A 20,049-nucleotide genomic window follows, 5' to 3' on the forward strand; every position below is an offset into this window, starting at 1 on the left:
TACAAGTGCTGCTGCTCTTCTGCTACATTTACGGAAGTTCTTAGGGAACTGCAGTTTTGAAAGGAAACCGCAAGTGCGCAATTTCAGGAATTTCTTTGGACAGATAACGCGCACATAAGGAATGTGTTTTGGTGATTCTTCACAGTAATTCAAGTAATTCAAGATGTCCAAATTGGGACAGCATGATCCAAATTAATTGGGTCAGTCTTAAAATACAAGTGGAAAGAGGAAAAATGAAAGGATATAAATGATTAAATGATGATTGAATGGATGTGTGGATTATGGATGAATGTGCATTATATGCCTTGTTTTTCATTAAATGCTGTTTTTATGAAGCATTCTAAGAAGCAGGGAAATGCAGTAGACTGAGACATTTTGAACATTACATAGACCTGCTGCTTACAAAGAGGTTTTACTTAGTGTACTGGGTTTATATAATGTTGATCTTTATTTGTTAAATTATATGTTGAAATGAATCAATATACCAACTTACAGTTTCCTTGAACATGCATATTCATATGAATTTTAGATTTTTTTTTTTTGAAAGGTTTTAAATTTTGGAAAATAATGAATGATATAATGTTTTTCTAAACCTTGTTACTGTAATGATGTCATTTTAAATAGTGTTTTGTGTTCCTAAAAGATTGAAATAGATTCTTGTAAATTTGGACATTTGCAAAATCAAAAACTGCCCAAATATGTCTAAATTGACCCTATTGTCTACAGTCACCTTGTTTATGTACCTATTCCAAAATGAAAGAAAAGAGTATTTTAATTTGCAGTAAATCTGTGAATGCAGTAAATGTCATGTAGAAAAACATCATTACTATATATTTTTATATTATTATTATTTTCTGTTGAAACTTAACATATTTACTCTTAATTACACTTGAAATTAAAAGCATACATTTAACATTTTTATTTATTCATTCATTTTCTACTGCTTATCCGAACTACATCGGGTAACAGGGAGCCTGTGTCTATCTCAGGCATTATCGGGCATCAAGGCAGGATCGAGTGCCTTGTCACACCCTGGACCGAGTGCCAACCCATCGCAGGGCACACACACACTCTTATTCACTCACACAATCACACACACTACGGGACAATTTTCCAGAGATGCCAATCAACCTACCATGCATGTCTTTGGACCGAGAGAGGAAACCAGAGTACCCGGAGATAACCCCTCAAACTCCACACACACAAGGCAGAGGCGGGAATCGAACCCCCAACCCAGGACGTGTGAGGCGAACATGCTAACCACTAAGCCACTGTGCCCCTACATTTTTATTTAGATTTTTAAAATAGTATGTTACAAATATTTTAAAAAAATCTTAAAGTTAAAAAATCTTCTTCTCTCATCCAGCCATGACTGTACTCTGAATAGCATATGAATGGATATTTGTGAATTTTATTTCAATTTGAGTTTATAGAATGAGCCTACAGAATGCGGTGTCTGAACTCTGTGTTGAAGCTGAAATAAAAAATAAGTTGCCTGTACATGTCATAAACATAAGGCCATGGTTTGGCAATGGTTTATAAATGTGAACTGCATACAACTATAATGATTTAATCACTGTTTTTGAGGCTAGTTGTCTATTGGTATGAATGGCTTTGGAAAAAAGAATAAATATAGAAAAACTGTTCTGAATTGAAGAGAGCAGTCTATGTGTGCTGGAAAGTTCTATATGATGCATGGATAAGTGTACTCATATATTATTCAAGGAAAAATAGATTCAATTGATTTTTTAAATTCAACTAATCTAAACATTGTATAAAATCATTTTATAAAAGTTGGGGTGAATGTTTGATTGTTTGATACATAAGATTAATAAGGCAATATATAATAAAAGTGATGATAGAAAATGTATATATCGGATAAGCTTTAGAAAATGAGTGAGTGAGAGAAAATGTATATACACTTACCATTCACTTTAATAGGAACAGGTGTACACCTGCTTATTTATGCAGTGATTATTTTAATTTAAATAAGAGTCACTTTCTGGCAGCTCAATGCAATCTGTCCATTTCCCTTTGACCTTTCATATTAACATTGTGATTTAACCTATAGAACTCAAAGTTTTTTTGTTGTATGTAAAAATCCTAAGAGTTTAACAGTTTCTGAAATACTCAAACATCTGGCACCAACAACCATGCCTTCAGGCGTTTAATGTTTACTGAAGCTCTTGACCTGTATCTGCATGACTTTATGCGTTGTGATGCTGCCTGAAGATTGGATGATTGCACAACTGCATTAATGAGCAGGTGCACAGGTTTTCCTAATAAAATTGACAGCGAGTGTAGTATTTCATTTAGATGGGTTATGGTACTTTGTATATGATATTAAAAGTCTTTATTCTGTTCTGATCTTTTATCATGCTTTAATAAATGTATCTAGATAACATTTGTGCTGCTTTTATGAATTGGAACGACGTTACACTGCTGTTGTGAATAACCATTTTTGCCTGCACTGAAAGGTAAGAGGTTTTCAATTGAAGCAATGAAAGCTCTGTAATGTTGCTGGACTTATTGTGTGAACATACATGCATTACCATACTGAAAGAGTCCAAACAACTGTGAATAAACTGAGGGATGATCTGAGCGGACGTAGTAGTTTGGTGATTAAGGTGTTGGACTACTAATCAGAAGGTCATGAGTTTGAATCCCAGGTCTGCCAAGCTGCCATTGCTGGACCCCTGAGCAAGGCCCTCAGTTGTATCAATTGAAATAAATTGTAAGTCACTCTGGATAAGGGTCTGGTGTTTTTATTTATTTTTTAGAGGTCTAGAGCATTATATTAATGTCCGCAATGACTGAAGAGATACACATGGCAGACATGTTCAGGGTATCAAGGATCACCCTAAATATACGCTCAGGAATTTTAAGGGGAAAGTGTACAACTACATTACCCAGTATGCACCGCAAGCAGGAGGTAACGAAAACAGGAAGAGAGCGCAACACAAGGAAATAATGTCAAATGGATCAGAGAGGCGTCATGTCTCTTAATGTTGGATTGAGCTGTCAATTGCCAAGCCCCTTGACGAAATGGATAACCTAATGTATTTGGCTGTTTAAATGTAGTTAAGGAGATCCTTAGTTATACGCTCCATCTAGGTATTGTTTTCTCGTATGATGGAAAGGGCGATGGAGCAGTTAAACGTACAGCTGAACCGGCTGACGCGTTCTTTACGCCGCGCCAGGACAGTGGAGCTCCCTGAAGGTAAAGCTCAGACATTTCCCACAACCTTAGCACCATTTTAATGAATGCTGTGATTTCAGTTTTCACACGAGTATCACAAAAGTCACGGTTTCTGACCTGACACCGCTGTGAATAATTCCTCTTTTCAGTAAGGCCTTATTTCTTGATTTAAGCAAAAGTTAAGGATACATGATGCTCACATTCTAGAGTCATTTTATTACAACCAGTACATCTGCATAGGTGTCGCACCATAGGAATAACACTGAGATCATACATATTTTGGGGTGCTTTGTGCTAATATATATATATATATATATATATATATATAAATATATATATGCATATGCACTAATCTATCAGGGACACAAACAATGTTGGGACATTGGACTTACTCTTGGCCACAAAGCAGTTGTATATAAATAAAATTCAGGATATACATTTTGGATTTATCTTTGCAAAACTGGGCAGTTGCAGTCCTAAAGCTATCATAGGAATTGTAGTCCAAAGCCATCTGTATGATTTCTAAGTGGTACCATCTAGAGTAAACGCACATATCTTTAGAATTTCAAAGTGATTTGGTTTCCAAGTCCAACCCAAAGTATGGCATCAGGATGGTTCAGATATGTCTGAAGAGCCACATTACTATATATTATTGTTATTCCACATTGTAGGTAGAAATATAGTCCTTTATAATGTACTACAGGACCACTGTGGTCTAAATATTTTTTGTTATCTTAACTCAGTTGTTATACCGAGGTGTTCCAAGTAAATCCCAGTAAAACTGCTGCACCTGATATACTTGTACACTGGCATGGGGGATAAATTGTACATAGAGGCAGAAGGGTTATAGTCATTAATTGTGTACCTAAATGCTGCTTTAAGCCTAAAATGTAGGTAGCTATATCTAGTGGCCACTGATTGTACATCACGTCACCCTTTTTACTTGAATTTGTTTAGTCCACACCTCATTCACAAGCAGAGTTCAACTTTTCAAACTACTTTGTGCAGTGAAAGGAAACAAACCCTGTTATTGTTATGGGAAAACTAAGCTACATTAAGTTATTGTTCTTGCATCCTGTACAGACAATGAGACAGCTGTCTACACACTCATGCCTATGGTGATGGCTGATCAACACAGGTAAAGGATCAAAATAAAATAGTAAATATAGTATGATATGTTGAAGATGCGGGTATTTAAAGTGGTTTTTTTTCTCCACAATTGTAGATCAGTCTCAGAATTGCTCTTGAACTCTAAGTTTGATGTCAACTACGCATTTGGACGAGTGAAGAGAAGCCTTCTTCATATAGCTGCCAAGTATGTTAACGTTTGAGTGTCTCATTGGCTGTGTTTTACTCTTTGGTTCAAGTAACTTGCCTCTAGTATAGTGTATCACCATATCTTTTATTTGTTCAGTGCATCTGACTGTTAAAAATGCTGTTTATAAATTCACAAACAAATAGCTGAATATATTGTATGAGTCAGCTAGCTTTGCTGTTTTGCATAGAGTGCATCTGGTTTTACAGCAGATCTTTTCTCTTTGTATCTGCTTTAAGCTGTGGGTCAGTGGAATGTTTAGTCCTTTTACTGAAGCGAGGAGCAAACCCAAACTACCAGGACATCTCGGGATGTACACCACTCCATTTGGCAGCAAGAAATGGGTAGAGTATTTCTTTTGAAACTGATACACTACTGCCATCTCTTGGCCGCAGAACACTCCTTAGGCTTGCTTTGCTGCATTGTGTTCAGGGTTTACCTGATCTAGTTTATGGAGACATGATTAGGTATTTAGGAAACAGTGAAAAACATAAAAAGTGAAAATCATAAAGTCAGTGGATCTCCAGTATTATTTAGTTGGGATGGTTCATTGGTTACCTCTCAGGTTTATTAATCATAAGGTTTGGGGTATAAACCCCAGTACTGCCACTGTTGACCTCTGTTTAACTTCTAATCTTTGTACTTTGCTCCTCTAGACATGGTAAAAATATTGTATCTGGTAGCACTACTTGTATTGTCCCCTGTTTGATAAATTTATGTGCTTGTATTTCCCTATTTGTAAGTTGCTTTGGATTTAACCATCAGCTAAACAAATAAATGTAACTGTAAATGTCATTATTTTCCAGTTTGATTTCCTTCACCTAAATGAACATATGCTTAGAGGGAAAAAAATGTTTTTTTTGGCTTCCCCAAACATCTGTCTCAATTCCTGTATTGTTTGTAGATATTATGTAAATTATATGCAAACCTACTTTAACAGGCAGAAGAAGTGCATGGGTAGACTGTTGGAGTATAATGCAGATGTCAACATCTGTAACAACGAAGGCCTAACTGCTGTAAGTATATGTTGTTCATAATGATTTTCACTGCTATAATTAGCTGTTACAATTGTTAAGAGCTGACATAGTTGAATTAAGTATATATTCTGGAGGCTGTTGTGCTGTTTTATGAATTCATCTTTTCTGTTTCATGCACTACCCTTCTATTTATGTGTCTACAGATTCACTGGCTGGCGGTTAACGGGAGAACGGAACTGCTTCATGACTTGGTGCAGCATGTATCCAATGTGGATGTGGAGGATGCCATGGGCCAGACAGCCTTACATGTGGCCTGCCAGAATGGACACAAGACTGTAAGACAATATGTAATTATTTAAATGTGTGAGATTGTTGTGAGTCTAGTAAGGATCTTTCATTTTGTCATCAAATGAAGAACAGAACACTAGAACAGAACATTTATTGTTAAACTCTTACCATGTCTTTGTTGATTGATCTGCTTTCTGATCAGTATTTAGACCCGTGTTGGCATGAAACAATGGGCTGATTTTCAGTTGGATTTCAGATATTTTCTTATAAATATTTTTAAAGCCATAAATGCTAGTAATGAGAGAATATTTCTTTGACACATCTTTTGTCTTCTTTATGCATCCACATTAATTCACAATTACCGAATATTGTAACTGGGCTACAATGTATACTTGTGTATATTTATTTATAAAAAGAGGTTTGGGGTGGCATGCATGCTGAAAACATTGTGTTGCTTTTGCATCCCTTGTTTGATTCTGATCTTTATTCTGTCTGTGTGGAGTTTTGCTTGTTCTCATGTGTTCATGTGGAGTTTCTATGGTTACGTATCATCTCCCTAAAAAAAAGTACTACTAGGCAAATTAGCTACTCTTATTAATTAGTGGCATTGTGGCTTACTAGTTAGCACATTTGCCTCACATCTCTGGGGTTAGCAGTTTGGTTCACTCCTCTGCCCTGAATTCTTCTTGTGGTTCAGGGCTTTGATTACTCTGGTTTCCACCCCCAGTTTAAGGAAGTGTGATAGGCTGATTAGCATCTCTAAATTGTCCATAGTTTGTGAGGAGTGTGGGTGTGTGTGCCTCATCCATGGTGTCTCCCACCTGGAATCCTCTGGGATAGGCTCCAGGCTCCCTGTGATCCTGTGTTCAATAAGCGGTTTAGAAAATGGATGTATGAAATGGACCCTTGGAATTAGCATGAGTGTTCAGGTGTGTGAAATGTAAAAAATGTTTCTCTGTGCCTGAGAGATGTAACCCTTATATCCTGATTGGAAAAACTGAAGCTGATCAGAACTGAACTGAAGCAGCCCCAGTGGTGTTGACTGGAAAAGGATAATATACAGACCTTGGCTCTGCAGTAACTGAGCCGTCCTTTTGTACGATTCTGTTGCCAAGTAGTATGTGAATCATCAGAGGCATGATGACAGCTTGCCTTAAGACATGTTCACTTGCAAAATATTTTCTCAGTTATTATAATCCATCCAAAATGTGGCAACTCCAATCTAACACAAATCCAGCATTTCAGACCTATATAACCTCAATGCTGTTACTCTTTACTGGATCATTACTTCCGCTTTACTATTAATAACCATGGAATAATGTGTGTAAGTATATCACTCCTTGTACTGGTTGTTGTTACACTAATGTCATTTGTAAAGATCATGCATACTTTTTTATTTGAGACATTTCTTAGTATGGATCATATGAAAGGAATGTGATATTGCCTTATAAAATATGAGACTTTCAGGTTCTAGTATACAGAGCCATATAATACTAGTTTACAAGGTGAGGTAGGTGGGGGCATAGATGGTTGGGTATGTTCAACTTATTTAGTTATAGAATTTAGATGGAAAATAAAAATGTCCTTATTTTCTAAATCACCACATCAGACATTTTATTAATAAATTTTTTTAGCAATGATCATTGCTGATATTGTTTGTTTATGCTGTGTTATTCAGACAGTGCTTTGCCTTCTGGACAGTGGAGCCGACATCAATAGGCCCAACGTCTCTGGAGCGACCCCTCTCTACTTTGCTTGCAGGTCACTAGAAATATTGCTCACTTTTAAAAAAATGCACTAAAATGCACTTGCTTAAAATGACATGCATCCAGTTTGAAGGTCCTGAGGACCTATCTGACTTTTACTGTCCTTTTTCTAACCACTGCTGCCTTTTCCAACTGCGTGTTTAAGAATTAAGAATAACAAGGAAATTTATGCGTTTCTGTCTTGTGGTAGACTAATGAATCTGCCGTTTGATAAGAATGCAGTGACTGAGGAGATGTCCAATTTTCTTTTTTCTCTTGTGTATCATGCTTGATACACTTGGATGAGTGGGTTGCCAAGCAACAATGCTCCTCTATTCTCCCATTTCAATTACAAATGGCAGTCGATGGCTGTCTACTTGGACTTGCTTATGCATGCATTCAAGCCAAGCACCTTTTCTAATAAATAATTCACACACATTATTAAGTAACTGTCTATTGACAAAGCGCTGAAAGCTTTATTGTCTGCTTTGTCTTTAATATCAGATACTGTCAATCAAGATATATTTGTGTTTAACATACCAGCTGTGTTGTGTTAGGTGATGGCAACTGGGATATTAATACTCTACAGAAATCCAGGTGCTACAGTGTCAAGCACATTCTGTATCTTTCTACCATTTGAGGCAGGGTCTTTGTTAGTGTTGAATAAAAGTGTTTGTCTTGAAGTGTTGTGTTAATTGAATATACAGTATGTGGCAGTCTTTTTGTTTTTTCAGCCATGTTTCCATCACCTGATTATTGCTGATTGAGTCATGCATTAGTTTGTTTGGTGAGAAGCTACACCACAAGTCACCTGTAGTGTAGGGATCTACAGGCAGATACCTCTGGACAAAGGGGTGACACCCAGGGATTTACTAATTTGGTCATCCACCTACAGTTATATATATTAAGTCAAGTGATTATCATCTGAAGCATATTGAGCCACCCGGAAACACTCTAGTGAATAATCTTGAAAATCTGCAAAGGCAAATTCCATCTGCTATATGAGGCTGACAGTGTTGGTTTACTGACATATGGGGATATTTAAGAAAAGGGAAAAGTAATAAGGTTTAATTAAACAACAGTATCCTCCAGTGTCTACTCTTTTCACTTGAGGTGAGATTGTGACCTTGGCAGTATTACTATAGTTGTATTCTGGTGATGCCCAGATGAAATGATATGCTTGTGCTCACTCTGTCACTCCCACAGCCATGGCCAGCGGGACACAGCACAAATTCTGCTCCTCAGGGGTGCCAAGTACTTGCCGGACAAGAATGGAGTCACCCCGCTTGACCTATGTGTGCAGGTAAGTAACGTTTCGAGTACAGATAACAACCTTGGTGCTTGCGGGCCTGGATCTGGCTCACTGTAGTAAGTGTAATCGGATGTGTAGTCTACATTCAGGTACAGATATTCTTTTTATCAACTTTTATACATTTTTTTTCTCCATTTTTAAGGGTGGTTATGGTGAAACATGTGAGATTCTTATACAGCATCATGGAAGGCTGTTTCAGACACTCATTCAGATGACACAGAATGAGGACTTAAAGGAGAACATGGTGAGATCTCATGAATGTTCGCCTTTTTTTTTTTTTGTCACCATAAGTACTACAGTATCTATAGGTGTGTATATTTAACATTTTAAGTTTGTGTTTGTTTCCATACATTGCTTTAGCTCAGGCAGGTTCTTGAGCATGTATCTCAGCAGAATGACTCCAGTTATCAGAGAATCCTTACCAGCCTGGCTGAGGTAGCCACCACCAATGGGCACAAGCTGCTCAGGTAGGCATCATCCCCATTGTGGAGATCATTCACTACGCTCTCTACTACATAAGCTCCTCTAATATGATATTGCTCCTGTTTAATCCTATACTTTTTGCCTTCTTAGTTTGTCTAGTAGTTATGAGGCCCAGATGAAGAGTCTGCTCAGAATAGTGCGTATCTTCTGCCACGTTTTCCGCCTGGGTCCCTCGTCCCCTAACACTGGCGTTGACATGGCATACAATGGGAACAAAACCCCACGCAGTCAGGTCTTCAAGGTCAGTGTGTGCTGTGTTCTACAGTCTAATTAATTCAGTCCCTTGTAAAAGTTGCACTGGACTGATGTGTCCAGAAGAGGGTGCTTGCTGCTTGAGTTTGTTTGGATGATTTGACATGTTTCTAGTTAGATGTACCTCCTTTACCCACTATTATGTTTGCAATCTAATATAAAGTATCATAATGTCATACTATAATGTCATACTAAAGCTATAAGTCGCAGTTTGGAATATTTGTTATACGATATATGAACTTGCAGTTCTCCTCTACAAATAGCTCAATAATATATTTTAGCCCACTTAATACACATTGTGGGGGCTTGTGATGATTAACGTGATGATCGCTGACACTCTCAGCCCTTCATATATCTTCAGATGTTTACCTTCGGGTGCTGCAGTCTGATTTCTTGACCAGATAAGTGAAACACATGCTGACATAAAACAGAAAAATGATCTGTTCTAAGGCAAGAAAATTGCAAACAGACTAAATAATAAAAACATTATGGAAGTATCATATCTGTCAAAGATGACAAGCAGCTATATTATTTATTTATTTATTTTATGTTTTTATCACTTTTTTATTTTAGACGAGGCATCATTTTTAATATGACACATTCATATTATTAAAATTACCTGTATGTAGCTCATGCTGCTGAAGATGGCATATTTTTCTTGATTAGAGGTGCTAGAGCAAATTTTTCAATGGTGTATTTGCCTTTAAGCTTTTAAAGATTTGGGGTAGGAATGCAAACTAAAGTGGCATATTGCTTTTTTTTTTTTTGCTGTCAAAAATTTGTTGTAACACAACACAACATAAAATGAATTTTTAAAATGAAAAAATAAAAAAAGTCTAAATTGACAGATGAACGAGAAGACAACAAGCATTAAAATAAACATCTACTAGGAGTTTAGTATATAGTGTCATATTGCAACATATTGTTGCATCGTGTTAATTATTTTAGTTTAATTGAACAATATTGCTTCCACCATCATTATTTGGGATATACTTGTGCTTGACCAGTTATTTTGGATTTTACTTTTGAATGTGTGCATCAGTTAATTCTGCACACAATTCGAATGCAGCCACCAGATACTAGATAAAGTTAATGAAAGTATAATGTGTGCATGTGTTTTATCATGCTTTTAAAACTCACTATCTTGAGTTGACTAATTTTTATAATTAATAATACCAGTGCTTGGTTATTGTGGTGTGTCTTTCATTAAAGGAAATGTCCTTTCTTTTTTAAGAACGATTTAATGTGTAGTGTTTTTCACTTCAGTTTTGTAAAAATTGACATAATTTAATCATATTTTCAAGAGGCACTGTTAATAATAATGCCACCCCTGAAATTGTATGAACGGCAAGAACAATACTTTTGTTTAAAGTTACTGAAGATATTTGAGTTTGAGATGCAAAGATGTATATGACAAGATAGATGAGAATTTACATCTACATGTGTAAGAGTTAGAGCATGGCATCTTTTTTTTGCAGAATAGCCAACTTTAGGTGAGCTAAAGTATAGGAACTTATAGACTTAGTATAAATTATAGGTTCCTATACATCCCTGACATCACCTGACAAACTTTTGCATCCTTTTTTGGTGATGCTTTTCCCCAGCTTATTTCAGTGCACTGAAATTCTGATCTATGGTCTCATTTTCATAATTTCAACTCAACCCAAAATGTCATATAGTTTATAGAAAAACAAATTAATGATGATGTGTAAGTAATGTATAGGAACGTTTTGCCATTATTCTGATGTGTGTCTTATCCTCAGCCTCTGGAGTTGCTGTGGCACTCTCTGGATGAATGGCTGGTGCTCATCTCCACAGAGCTGGATAAAAAGTGTGGAGACACCGCCTCGTCTTCTCCAGGAAGTGACATTGCCTCGCTCCTAATGAAGCAGCGGGAGGCAAGTCCCTCTGTTGTTGTCGATGCCCCTGACCTTCTGCCCTCCTCACTGGATCCTGAGGTGGTAATGAAGACACCTAAGGCTTATGTAGATGGACAGGACGTCATCTCCATGACTGCCAACCGGCTGAGTGCAGTAATCCAGGCCTTCTATATGTGCTGCTCCTGCCAGATGCCACAAGGGTAAGAATAACCTCTTACCTTTACAAATGAATTCTTGAAATTAATTTAACTTAAGTTTTAGAACTGCTGTAATATTACTTCTCTGATATACAGATTCGACTATTAAGAATGCACGTCTTTTCGGGCAGCTTCATGGGAAACATAACGTGATCCTTAAATACATGTGTTGTGCTTCAAGATGTTTTCTAACAACAGATGCTTAGGGTCATCATTAAGGCTCAATCTCCCGTACCGGACCTGTGTTGGTCGCATTGGTTCATGGCTTGCTTGGAGCTCGTTGAGAAGGATTAGTTAGTCTTATCATTTTGGAAAACCACTAGCCACAGTATCAAGCCATGCTTACAGTTTACCATTTGTTAGCTTTATTATTCCTTATTTATTAAAGTTTAAAGGTTTATAGCATTTACTGGTAATATTAAGTGTAAATAGTAGTTATACTGTATGCTATTGGTACTTGTAAATAGTGGCAGATACTATTTGCACCTCAGTGTTGTTGTGCATTAAACATTATGCAATGATAACAGAGTGTAAATCATAATATTTATAGAAAATGTATATAAAAAGGATAAAAACTTATTAAGATAATAAAGCCCCACACCTACCCTATAACCTAACCCTAAACATAAACTTTATGAATAAAACTTAATTTAAAGTTTTAAATTAATTTTATTGAAAACAAATACCTCATCACTGAAATGATGTGATGAAAAAGTGTAAAAAAAAGCTATTTTGTCAGAAGGTAGGAATGAACCCGGGTCTCTGGTGTCAAAGCTGCACATATACTGTAGTAGTACACGAGCAACACCTCATGCCACTGGGGCTACTGTGTGTGCGACAGTTTCATTCAGTCACCATTTCATGCGCTACTAGGAATATATTTCATTATTTTATACGAGATAAAGCAAATAAACTAGTGCAGAGATTTCTTGCATTATTAAAGCTTATTGAGTTTAATTAAAGTAAGATTGTTACATTTTGTAAAGTCTTATAACAAAATGAATAGGAGCTTATACAAATAATACATTATTTGTTGCCAAACATGTTGCTATACATTTGCATATAATTTTCCTCCCCTTAATACCTGTTTATTGTTTAAGTTTCTTTTTAGTTTAATTATTCACTATGTTTTGAACCAACTGTGGCAAAATCAATTTTGCAGATGTCACAGCATTGCCTACTGAGATATGCTAATTATGAAGAGCTGCAATTAATACATTGTACATATTTATAACAATAAATATCTTATCTGCATATAAAGGTTATCATTTCCCCAGCCTCATTTTTAATCACGTCGTCGTTATTGTATTTTTTCTATCAGACGACTTGCTCTAGATAGCGTGCAAAGCATTACTGCACTGAAGATTCCAAAAGGTGTCACAATGCCTCTCAAAAAACAAAGATATTTATATGCAGATGATTAGGATGATGATGATGATAATGAATAATTAAATATTCACTGTTTGTTAAGACAATGAAGTGCCTTTCTGGTGAAGGTGGATCTGACCTTTACAAATTATACTAATAACCTATATTTTGGACATATGGACATTTTGAACCCATTCAGTAACCTTCTTTTTATCATGCCCTTAAATAATCTCTAAAATTGTTGCAGTTTTATTGTCATGCTCCAAAAACATGAATATTTAATTGCCTAAGGCTCAAACCTACTTTCACCTTTAATGTTTGTGGATGTTATTGGTGTTATTCTCTCCAAGAGAAGCCTCACCTTGTAGTACTAGTTGTATGGCAGTAACTCTTAAACTGCTATTTTTCTAGAAGACATTGCACTATTTTGTTTTATTTATATTTTAAAAATATTTAGAATCTAAATTAGTTAGAATAAAACCATACAGCTTAAATATATGTTGAAAATTAAACCCACTTGTAATTGATTTGATATTCTAATATTTGCTCATTTTTAAGTGTGCATTTAATTATGCAGAGCGCTTATCCAGGAGTTCTGGTCAAACATACTGCAGTAGTTATCAATGTATAATTGACATAAAGATGATAACACTAATTATTTACAACTAATTTACTAATGTAAATATTATATTTTGAAAATCAGGCTTCGACTAGCTTCACAGTCATTACTCTATACACTAGAAACACTGCAAGGTGGAAAGCCATGATAGAGCAATGCAGAATATTAAAACATTACAGTGGTTCAGAAGAAAAATGCAAATAGTAATATTAAATCTTCTTCAACTGATTTCTTCTCTTCAGCAATATAATTATTTTAATCAGAGCTCATCTTTGTATAGCAGTCACTGAAATAAACAAGAAAATAATGCCGCTTCACACTTCTGTTACCCCTGAAGCTTTTCTAACTGCATGTAATTAGGAAATTAAATAGGTTTTTAATTACCTCTGAATTGATGATCTCTTGGCAGGTTCTAGTGAGATGTCTCTTGTCTTTTTGTATATTTTGGACTGCCTTTGTCATTAGAGACTGGAGTGATGATTCTGGAAATCACCCTTTAAATAATTCAGCTATATTGTGTTTGCTAATGGCTCAATGGCTGTAATAAGTTTGCAATCTGTGTAATTAAAGTCCTAATACAGGCTGCTTTTCTTAGCACTTTGTTTCTGCAGCTTTATTCTTTCAGACAATCTATTATCCATCTCTCTCTTGTCTTCCCTAGCATGACGTCTCCGCGTTTCATCGAGTTTGTTTGCAAGCATGATGAAGTACTTAAGTGTTTTGTAACCAGGTAAGGGAGGATCACCTCTGTAACAGTGTCTCCTTGTTCATGACAATATCTTTTCAAAGTGAGATTGAAATTGAGATTGAGATTGCCCTTTTTTTTTCTCCCACAGGAACCCAAAGATTATATTTAATCACTTCCATTTCCTGCTGGAATGTCCAGAGCTCATGTCTCGCTTCATGCACATAATCAAAGGCCAGGTATGAGGTCTGATGCACATGTTAAAGCAATGCTTCCAACATAGCCCTTTTGTTTGATTTCACAAAAGTGACCTTTTGTGCTGTAGAACTCTCGGGACTTGTGTTGATAGACTTTCAAACACCTGTCTCACTCAGCTAGGATCATTTAGCTGTGTTATTATGCAGCAGATAAGGCTTGTCTTAAGGTTCGTTATATGGTTTCATAAATTTTAACTGCTGCTTTACTATGTCGTGTTCACAAAGTTTTTGGTATTCATATTGGAGCTACTGCATGCTCAGCCTCGTTACCTCCAGATTATGGTCCACTGGGGACTGCGGTGCCATTTTAATTACAGACTTTAACTTGCCGAATCCGATTTCATCTCTTGATTTTCCTCTTCGCATGCTCCAGGTGCCCCTGGAGGAAAGAGCTCCTTTCAATCTTATTAATTTGTACGTCTTGCAGACTTCCCCATCCTTGCATCATGAATAAAGTCATTTAAATATTATGCAAATGGATTGCAATCTCTCCTCTCTGTATAGCTGAAGTGTTCTTTTTTCCCCATTATCTCCACTTACTAAGGCAAGGTCTGTAGTTTATAGTGTAACGAATGGGTGATTAATAGGCCAGATGAATGCTCTTTGGGCAAAGTATAAGACGTGAGTGTCTAATCAATATGACAAAGTTTATATTACCCTTTTTTCCCCACAGCCATTTAAGGACAGGTGTGAGTGGTTTTATGAGCATCTCCTGGCTGGACAGCCAGACTCAGATATGGTCCATCGGCCCGTCAACGAGAATGACATTTTACTGATTCACAGAGGTACTTGAATTCCCGTCCTGAATGCTAGAAGGTTTCTACCTTTATTTAGGTACTCACTGTCTAGATTTAGATCATAACCATGGCACAATGTCTTCTTTACTTAGAGTCCATATTCCGCAGCAGCTGTGAGGTCGTGTCCAAGTTCACCAATGAGAAGCTCAAGCAAGGCATCGCCGTACGCTTTCATGGTGAAGAGGGAATGGTCAGTTTCAAAATATCTCTTCTGTGTCATCACTAAGCAGATTTCTTATGTTCTCAGCTATTTTCAGCTGCTCTGGCTTCGGTACACAATACAGTGCTCTCTAATCTGGACTCGGTGTGCAAGATGTGCTGAAGTCTTGGGAAACAGATATTATGCTGGTGACATTGGCAGATGGTACTCACATTGTCTCTCTCTGTCTCTCTCTCAGGGTCAGGGGGTGGTGAGAGAGTGGTTTGACATTCTCTCTAATGAGATCATCAATCCAGACTATGCACTGTTCACACAATCAGCAGATGGTAAGCAATATTCTAACTGTAACTCTGCAATATGCTGACAATTAATATGCGCCTTTGTTGAGATTTACTTCAGGCTCTTCAGTTTCTTCTGTGTGAGTTTCCTTATTTGTGTGTTTCATGCATCTCTTGTATATCATGATATATTTGTGTATTTTCAGAGTGTATCATTGACTTTGACTCACTTTGTCTCTTTTACCTTGATTGACTGTATTTAATTATTAGATATTGATTTGTGTTACACATCAGAGGCTTTGTCAATAATCATTGGAGAAACACTGCTGACTAAGTACAATCCTTTCTTTGCTTGAACTGCGTGTGTCTTTTGCAGGTACTACATTTCAGCCCAACAGTAACTCCTCTGTCAACCCAGACCATCTGAACTACTTTCGGTTTGCAGGTCAAATCCTCAGCCTGGCCCTATACCATCGACAGCTGGTGAATATATACTTCACCCGCTCCTTCTATAAGCACATACTGGGTAATACACAAACAGGCACATTGATATTAATATCCACAACATGTACATGTGATGTACAAGATTTTTCACATTTGCACAGAGTGATGTACTTGTGTGTTTATTTGTCCAGGTATCCCAGTGAATTATCAGGATGTGTCTTCGATTGATCCTGAATATGCCAAGAACCTGCAGTGGATTCTGGACAATGACATCAGTGACCTGGGCCTGGAGCTCACCTTTTCTGTGGAGACTGATGTATTTGGAGCCATGGAAGAAGTTCCACTCAAACCAGGAGGAAGTGGGATTCAGGTTACTCAAGATAACAAGGTACGGACATAAATTCGGGTATAAACAAGATAAAAATTTTCTCATATTGTAGTTCCATGGTTAGAGTTTTTTTCTTTGAAGGTGATATAAGGCTTTGTCTCTGCTCTCTCTCTCTCTCTGTCAGGCTGAATATGTGCAGCTTGTAACAGAGTTGAGGATGACTCGAGCCATTCAGCCTCAAATCAATGCTTTCCTGCAGGGCTTCCACACCTTTATTCCACCCTCACTCATTCAGCTCTTTGATGAGTATGAACTGGTGAGTAGCGTCCTTTTTTTGCTTTATCCGGCTCATTTTGGATGATATACTGTATTTCTACACAAGAGAAAAGTTCTTCTTTCTCTCTCTTATTCCTTTCTTTTTCTACTTCTCTCCCAACACCCCTCCCACACAATCATTCTCAATAGATCAGTTCAGTTTAACTTTATTTAATTTTAACAAAATTTTACAGAGGCCTAGGCATGAAAACCCCCTGTGGGCAGAAGACAGCAGTTACAGAGAAAATCTCTCACATGACTGTAGAAGGGGAATAAGCCCTCAGATGTAGGAATCAATTCTTCTCTGGCTGAGCCTACACTGAGAATCAAATATTGTGATATTAGGAAACTCATGCTGGAAGCAACTGTTTATATTACAGTCAGTCAGTATAGATTAAATTAGAGTGAATGAAAAGTGGAGTCTGGAAGAATACAGTTTAAATATTATGAGATGTGTATTAGAGAGCACTGGTTCTAATCTGTTTTTAGGCGCAGTAGGTTTTTAGAGAAATTATATTGATGCCTTGTCAATGTTGCATCTCTAAACCTCATTGGCCTGTCGCTCAGGGCACACAGAGGGGAAATTAAAGATGTGCATTAGTTATGAATGTGAAAATGCCGGAAATGGCAGTGACAAAAATGACAGCTGATGAGAACTAATGAAGAATGAGGCTTATGAACAATAGAGCAGGCAAACAGGAAAACAGGAAAGATCGAGAATTTGGGACGGATGGGTAATTGGCTAAACAAGAATGGTTATAGGTAATATGATAGTAAGGATGGTTGGTTCATGGTTAATCTTGAAAAAAGTTTTTAAATTCTGTCCAGTAATCAGACTTGATATTATTCATGTTCTTGTGAGTTATTGGATATGAACCCACAAGCTTCCACAATCTCATGTCATTTATTTATTTATTTATTTTTGGAGGTAGACCTTGAATTGTAAATGTCCTACATGACCTGCAAGAATTCTAGCACTTAATCAGACAACACTAACATGATCATCTAAACAGATTCAAAAAGATAAATACAGTTTTTTTTTTTCTGGCTTGCCTGAACTCTGTACACTTTTCATTTTTGATGTTGGTGCATGTAAAATGGTGAGGGTGACATTATTACTCAGGTCAACATAACACTCTAAGCCCAAGGTCAACCGTCCATTAGACAGCTTTAATAAAGAAATGGTAACTGAGTGGAGGGAAATAGATGGATTTAACGATTGAGACTCTTGTATGTACATCCATATGAGAGTGGCAAAGTGCTTCCATAACGGACAGTGACAAAGCTCTTTATCTGCCCTGCTTTATCTCTGTGCCTGCACTAAAAAGCTTACACCTTTTGATTAAATCCTGAGTGCAGGATTAAGATAATAGTCTGATAAGAATGATCAGATAGCAAGTAAAATTTAAAATGACTAAATGGGATTATCCTGTGAACATTTTTCTCAAGTAAGAGGTGCTTTAATAATAATAATAATAATAATAATAATAATAATAATAATAATAATAATAATAATAATAATAATATGGGTTGTAAAATATTGCAATATTGCAGTATAAAATCCTACTATTTTTTTCATTCAGATTTTTTTTCTTGGGCTCAATTTCCCCTCAGAACCTGGTTTCTTAAAAATGAACTCGAGGCATACACATTTTCATCAGAGAGGATGGAGTCTGTCAGGGAAACACATCATTTGAATTGCTGTTCTCCTCACAGGAAGCAAGAGGCCTAGAATTTAAAGACAAGGATAACTATCCAGCCTGTGGTGCCTTAAAGTGGGAGTCTTAAAGATAGAAGAAGAGCATAAAATGATTTCTGGTTCTTGCACAGAACAAGCACACCTGGAGTAATGTTAGTCTCTAATGTATAACACAAATAATTTATCAAAAAAGATAAGAGTAGCTGTCACTCTCTAGTATTTCTTTCTTTCTTGTTGTCCCTGCCTTGGGGCCTTACTGAGGCCTCAGGCTCCACACTGAGTGTCCTTCCTCTCATTCCATGTTATTTCTCAGTTTCTGTCTCGGCACACAGGTGGTCTCTCTCCGCTCTCGCTCTCTCTTCTTCTTTCTTTCTCTCTCCCTCGCTCTCTCTCTTTTCTCTCTCTCTGACACCCCATTTTCGAACAGATTGATGCTCTCTCAGGGAAATTACTGTGCCGAGGGCCTCCAGCATGCATATATTTGTAAGCCCATGTGTCGGTCCCACAGCCACGACTAGCCCACTGACAATCCTCAGAGGGACTATTTAATGAGGGCCCATGTTTCAAAGTGCTTTTTTGTCTCACACTCTGTCCTTATTATCTGCCTCTCACTTGTGTAATCGAACACTGAGCAGGCCTGCAATATTCTTCACATGGAGTGTGTGTTCAGTGATTAAAGGCACTTTTCACAGCTCTTCTCCTATGCAGTACTTCGCACACGTGTCCTTTTATAAAGTGGTTCATGGGAAATGTCAAACACTGTGGGAGCACTACCTTAGCCATGTTATGAGTCAGTCTGAGATGGATGAGTTATTGCTTAGATTTGTTGTTATGGGGCTCAAACACACTCTGCGCTGTATTTCTAGTCTTAAGTATAAGTGTGTGTCTGTGTGTGTGCAGGAGCTACTGCTGTCTGGCATGCCAGAGATTGATGTGATGGACTGGAAGAGAAACACAGAGTATACAAGTGGCTATGACCTCGAGGAGCCAGTCATCCAGGTTTGCAGCTGCCACCACATCAACAACATTATTGCACTCTTGAAGAGGATGAAGAGGGCATCTCTAATTTCTTAGCACAAACTTTTATTACAGATTTTATTTTCTAAAAACACTTCTGGAGTCTCACTGCATCTTTATTAAGGTTATGGTTTTAAACCCAATATAAATCTTATATAAATGTATATGGGAAAAGCTTTTAGGGTCTGTTTTTTTATAGGGGAAATTGTTTTATATTTGTTTTTTGTTATATTTAAAATTGTTTTCTTCCTAACATTCTATCTCTAGGTAAATGACCTTTTGTCATTTATGCAGAATGGCAAACCACTGTTATACCTTTGTGGGTAATTTTTTTTTAAAACACAAATGTCACTCAAGAGAACATTGCAATGTGACTAGGCAGGCATCATATTTTTGTGTTCTTTCTTGTTTTTCAGTGGTTTTGGGAAGTAGTG

General features: G+C 36.9%; 1 protein-coding gene across 1 annotated transcript in view; it reads left to right on the forward strand.

Annotated features, from left to right (window-relative positions):
* Positions 1–2,953: 2,953 nt before the first annotated feature.
* The window catches only part of hace1 (HECT domain and ankyrin repeat containing E3 ubiquitin protein ligase 1), a 19,739-nt gene continuing 2,643 nt past the window's right edge, over positions 2,954–20,049 (forward strand). The window contains exons 1-22 of the mRNA XM_060870038.1: positions 2,954–3,220; positions 4,283–4,337; positions 4,425–4,514; positions 4,754–4,858; positions 5,455–5,530; positions 5,695–5,826; positions 7,458–7,540; positions 8,731–8,827; positions 8,979–9,080; positions 9,197–9,303; positions 9,410–9,560; positions 11,335–11,651; positions 14,297–14,365; positions 14,472–14,559; positions 15,251–15,362; positions 15,467–15,564; positions 15,773–15,860; positions 16,189–16,338; positions 16,448–16,644; positions 16,769–16,900; positions 19,499–19,597; positions 20,032–20,049. The exon at positions 20,032–20,049 is cut by the window's right edge and continues 53 nt beyond it. Of these exons, the coding sequence (XP_060726021.1) occupies positions 3,130–3,220; positions 4,283–4,337; positions 4,425–4,514; positions 4,754–4,858; positions 5,455–5,530; positions 5,695–5,826; positions 7,458–7,540; positions 8,731–8,827; positions 8,979–9,080; positions 9,197–9,303; positions 9,410–9,560; positions 11,335–11,651; positions 14,297–14,365; positions 14,472–14,559; positions 15,251–15,362; positions 15,467–15,564; positions 15,773–15,860; positions 16,189–16,338; positions 16,448–16,644; positions 16,769–16,900; positions 19,499–19,597; positions 20,032–20,049 (2,457 nt within the window). The 5' untranslated portion in view covers positions 2,954–3,129. The remainder of the gene's footprint in view (positions 3,221–4,282; positions 4,338–4,424; positions 4,515–4,753; positions 4,859–5,454; positions 5,531–5,694; positions 5,827–7,457; positions 7,541–8,730; positions 8,828–8,978; positions 9,081–9,196; positions 9,304–9,409; positions 9,561–11,334; positions 11,652–14,296; positions 14,366–14,471; positions 14,560–15,250; positions 15,363–15,466; positions 15,565–15,772; positions 15,861–16,188; positions 16,339–16,447; positions 16,645–16,768; positions 16,901–19,498; positions 19,598–20,031) is intronic.

The sequence above is a fragment of the Tachysurus vachellii genome, chromosome 5 (genome assembly GCF_030014155.1).
Source record: "Tachysurus vachellii isolate PV-2020 chromosome 5, HZAU_Pvac_v1, whole genome shotgun sequence".
NCBI classification, from domain to species: domain Eukaryota; kingdom Metazoa; phylum Chordata; class Actinopteri; order Siluriformes; family Bagridae; genus Tachysurus; species Tachysurus vachellii.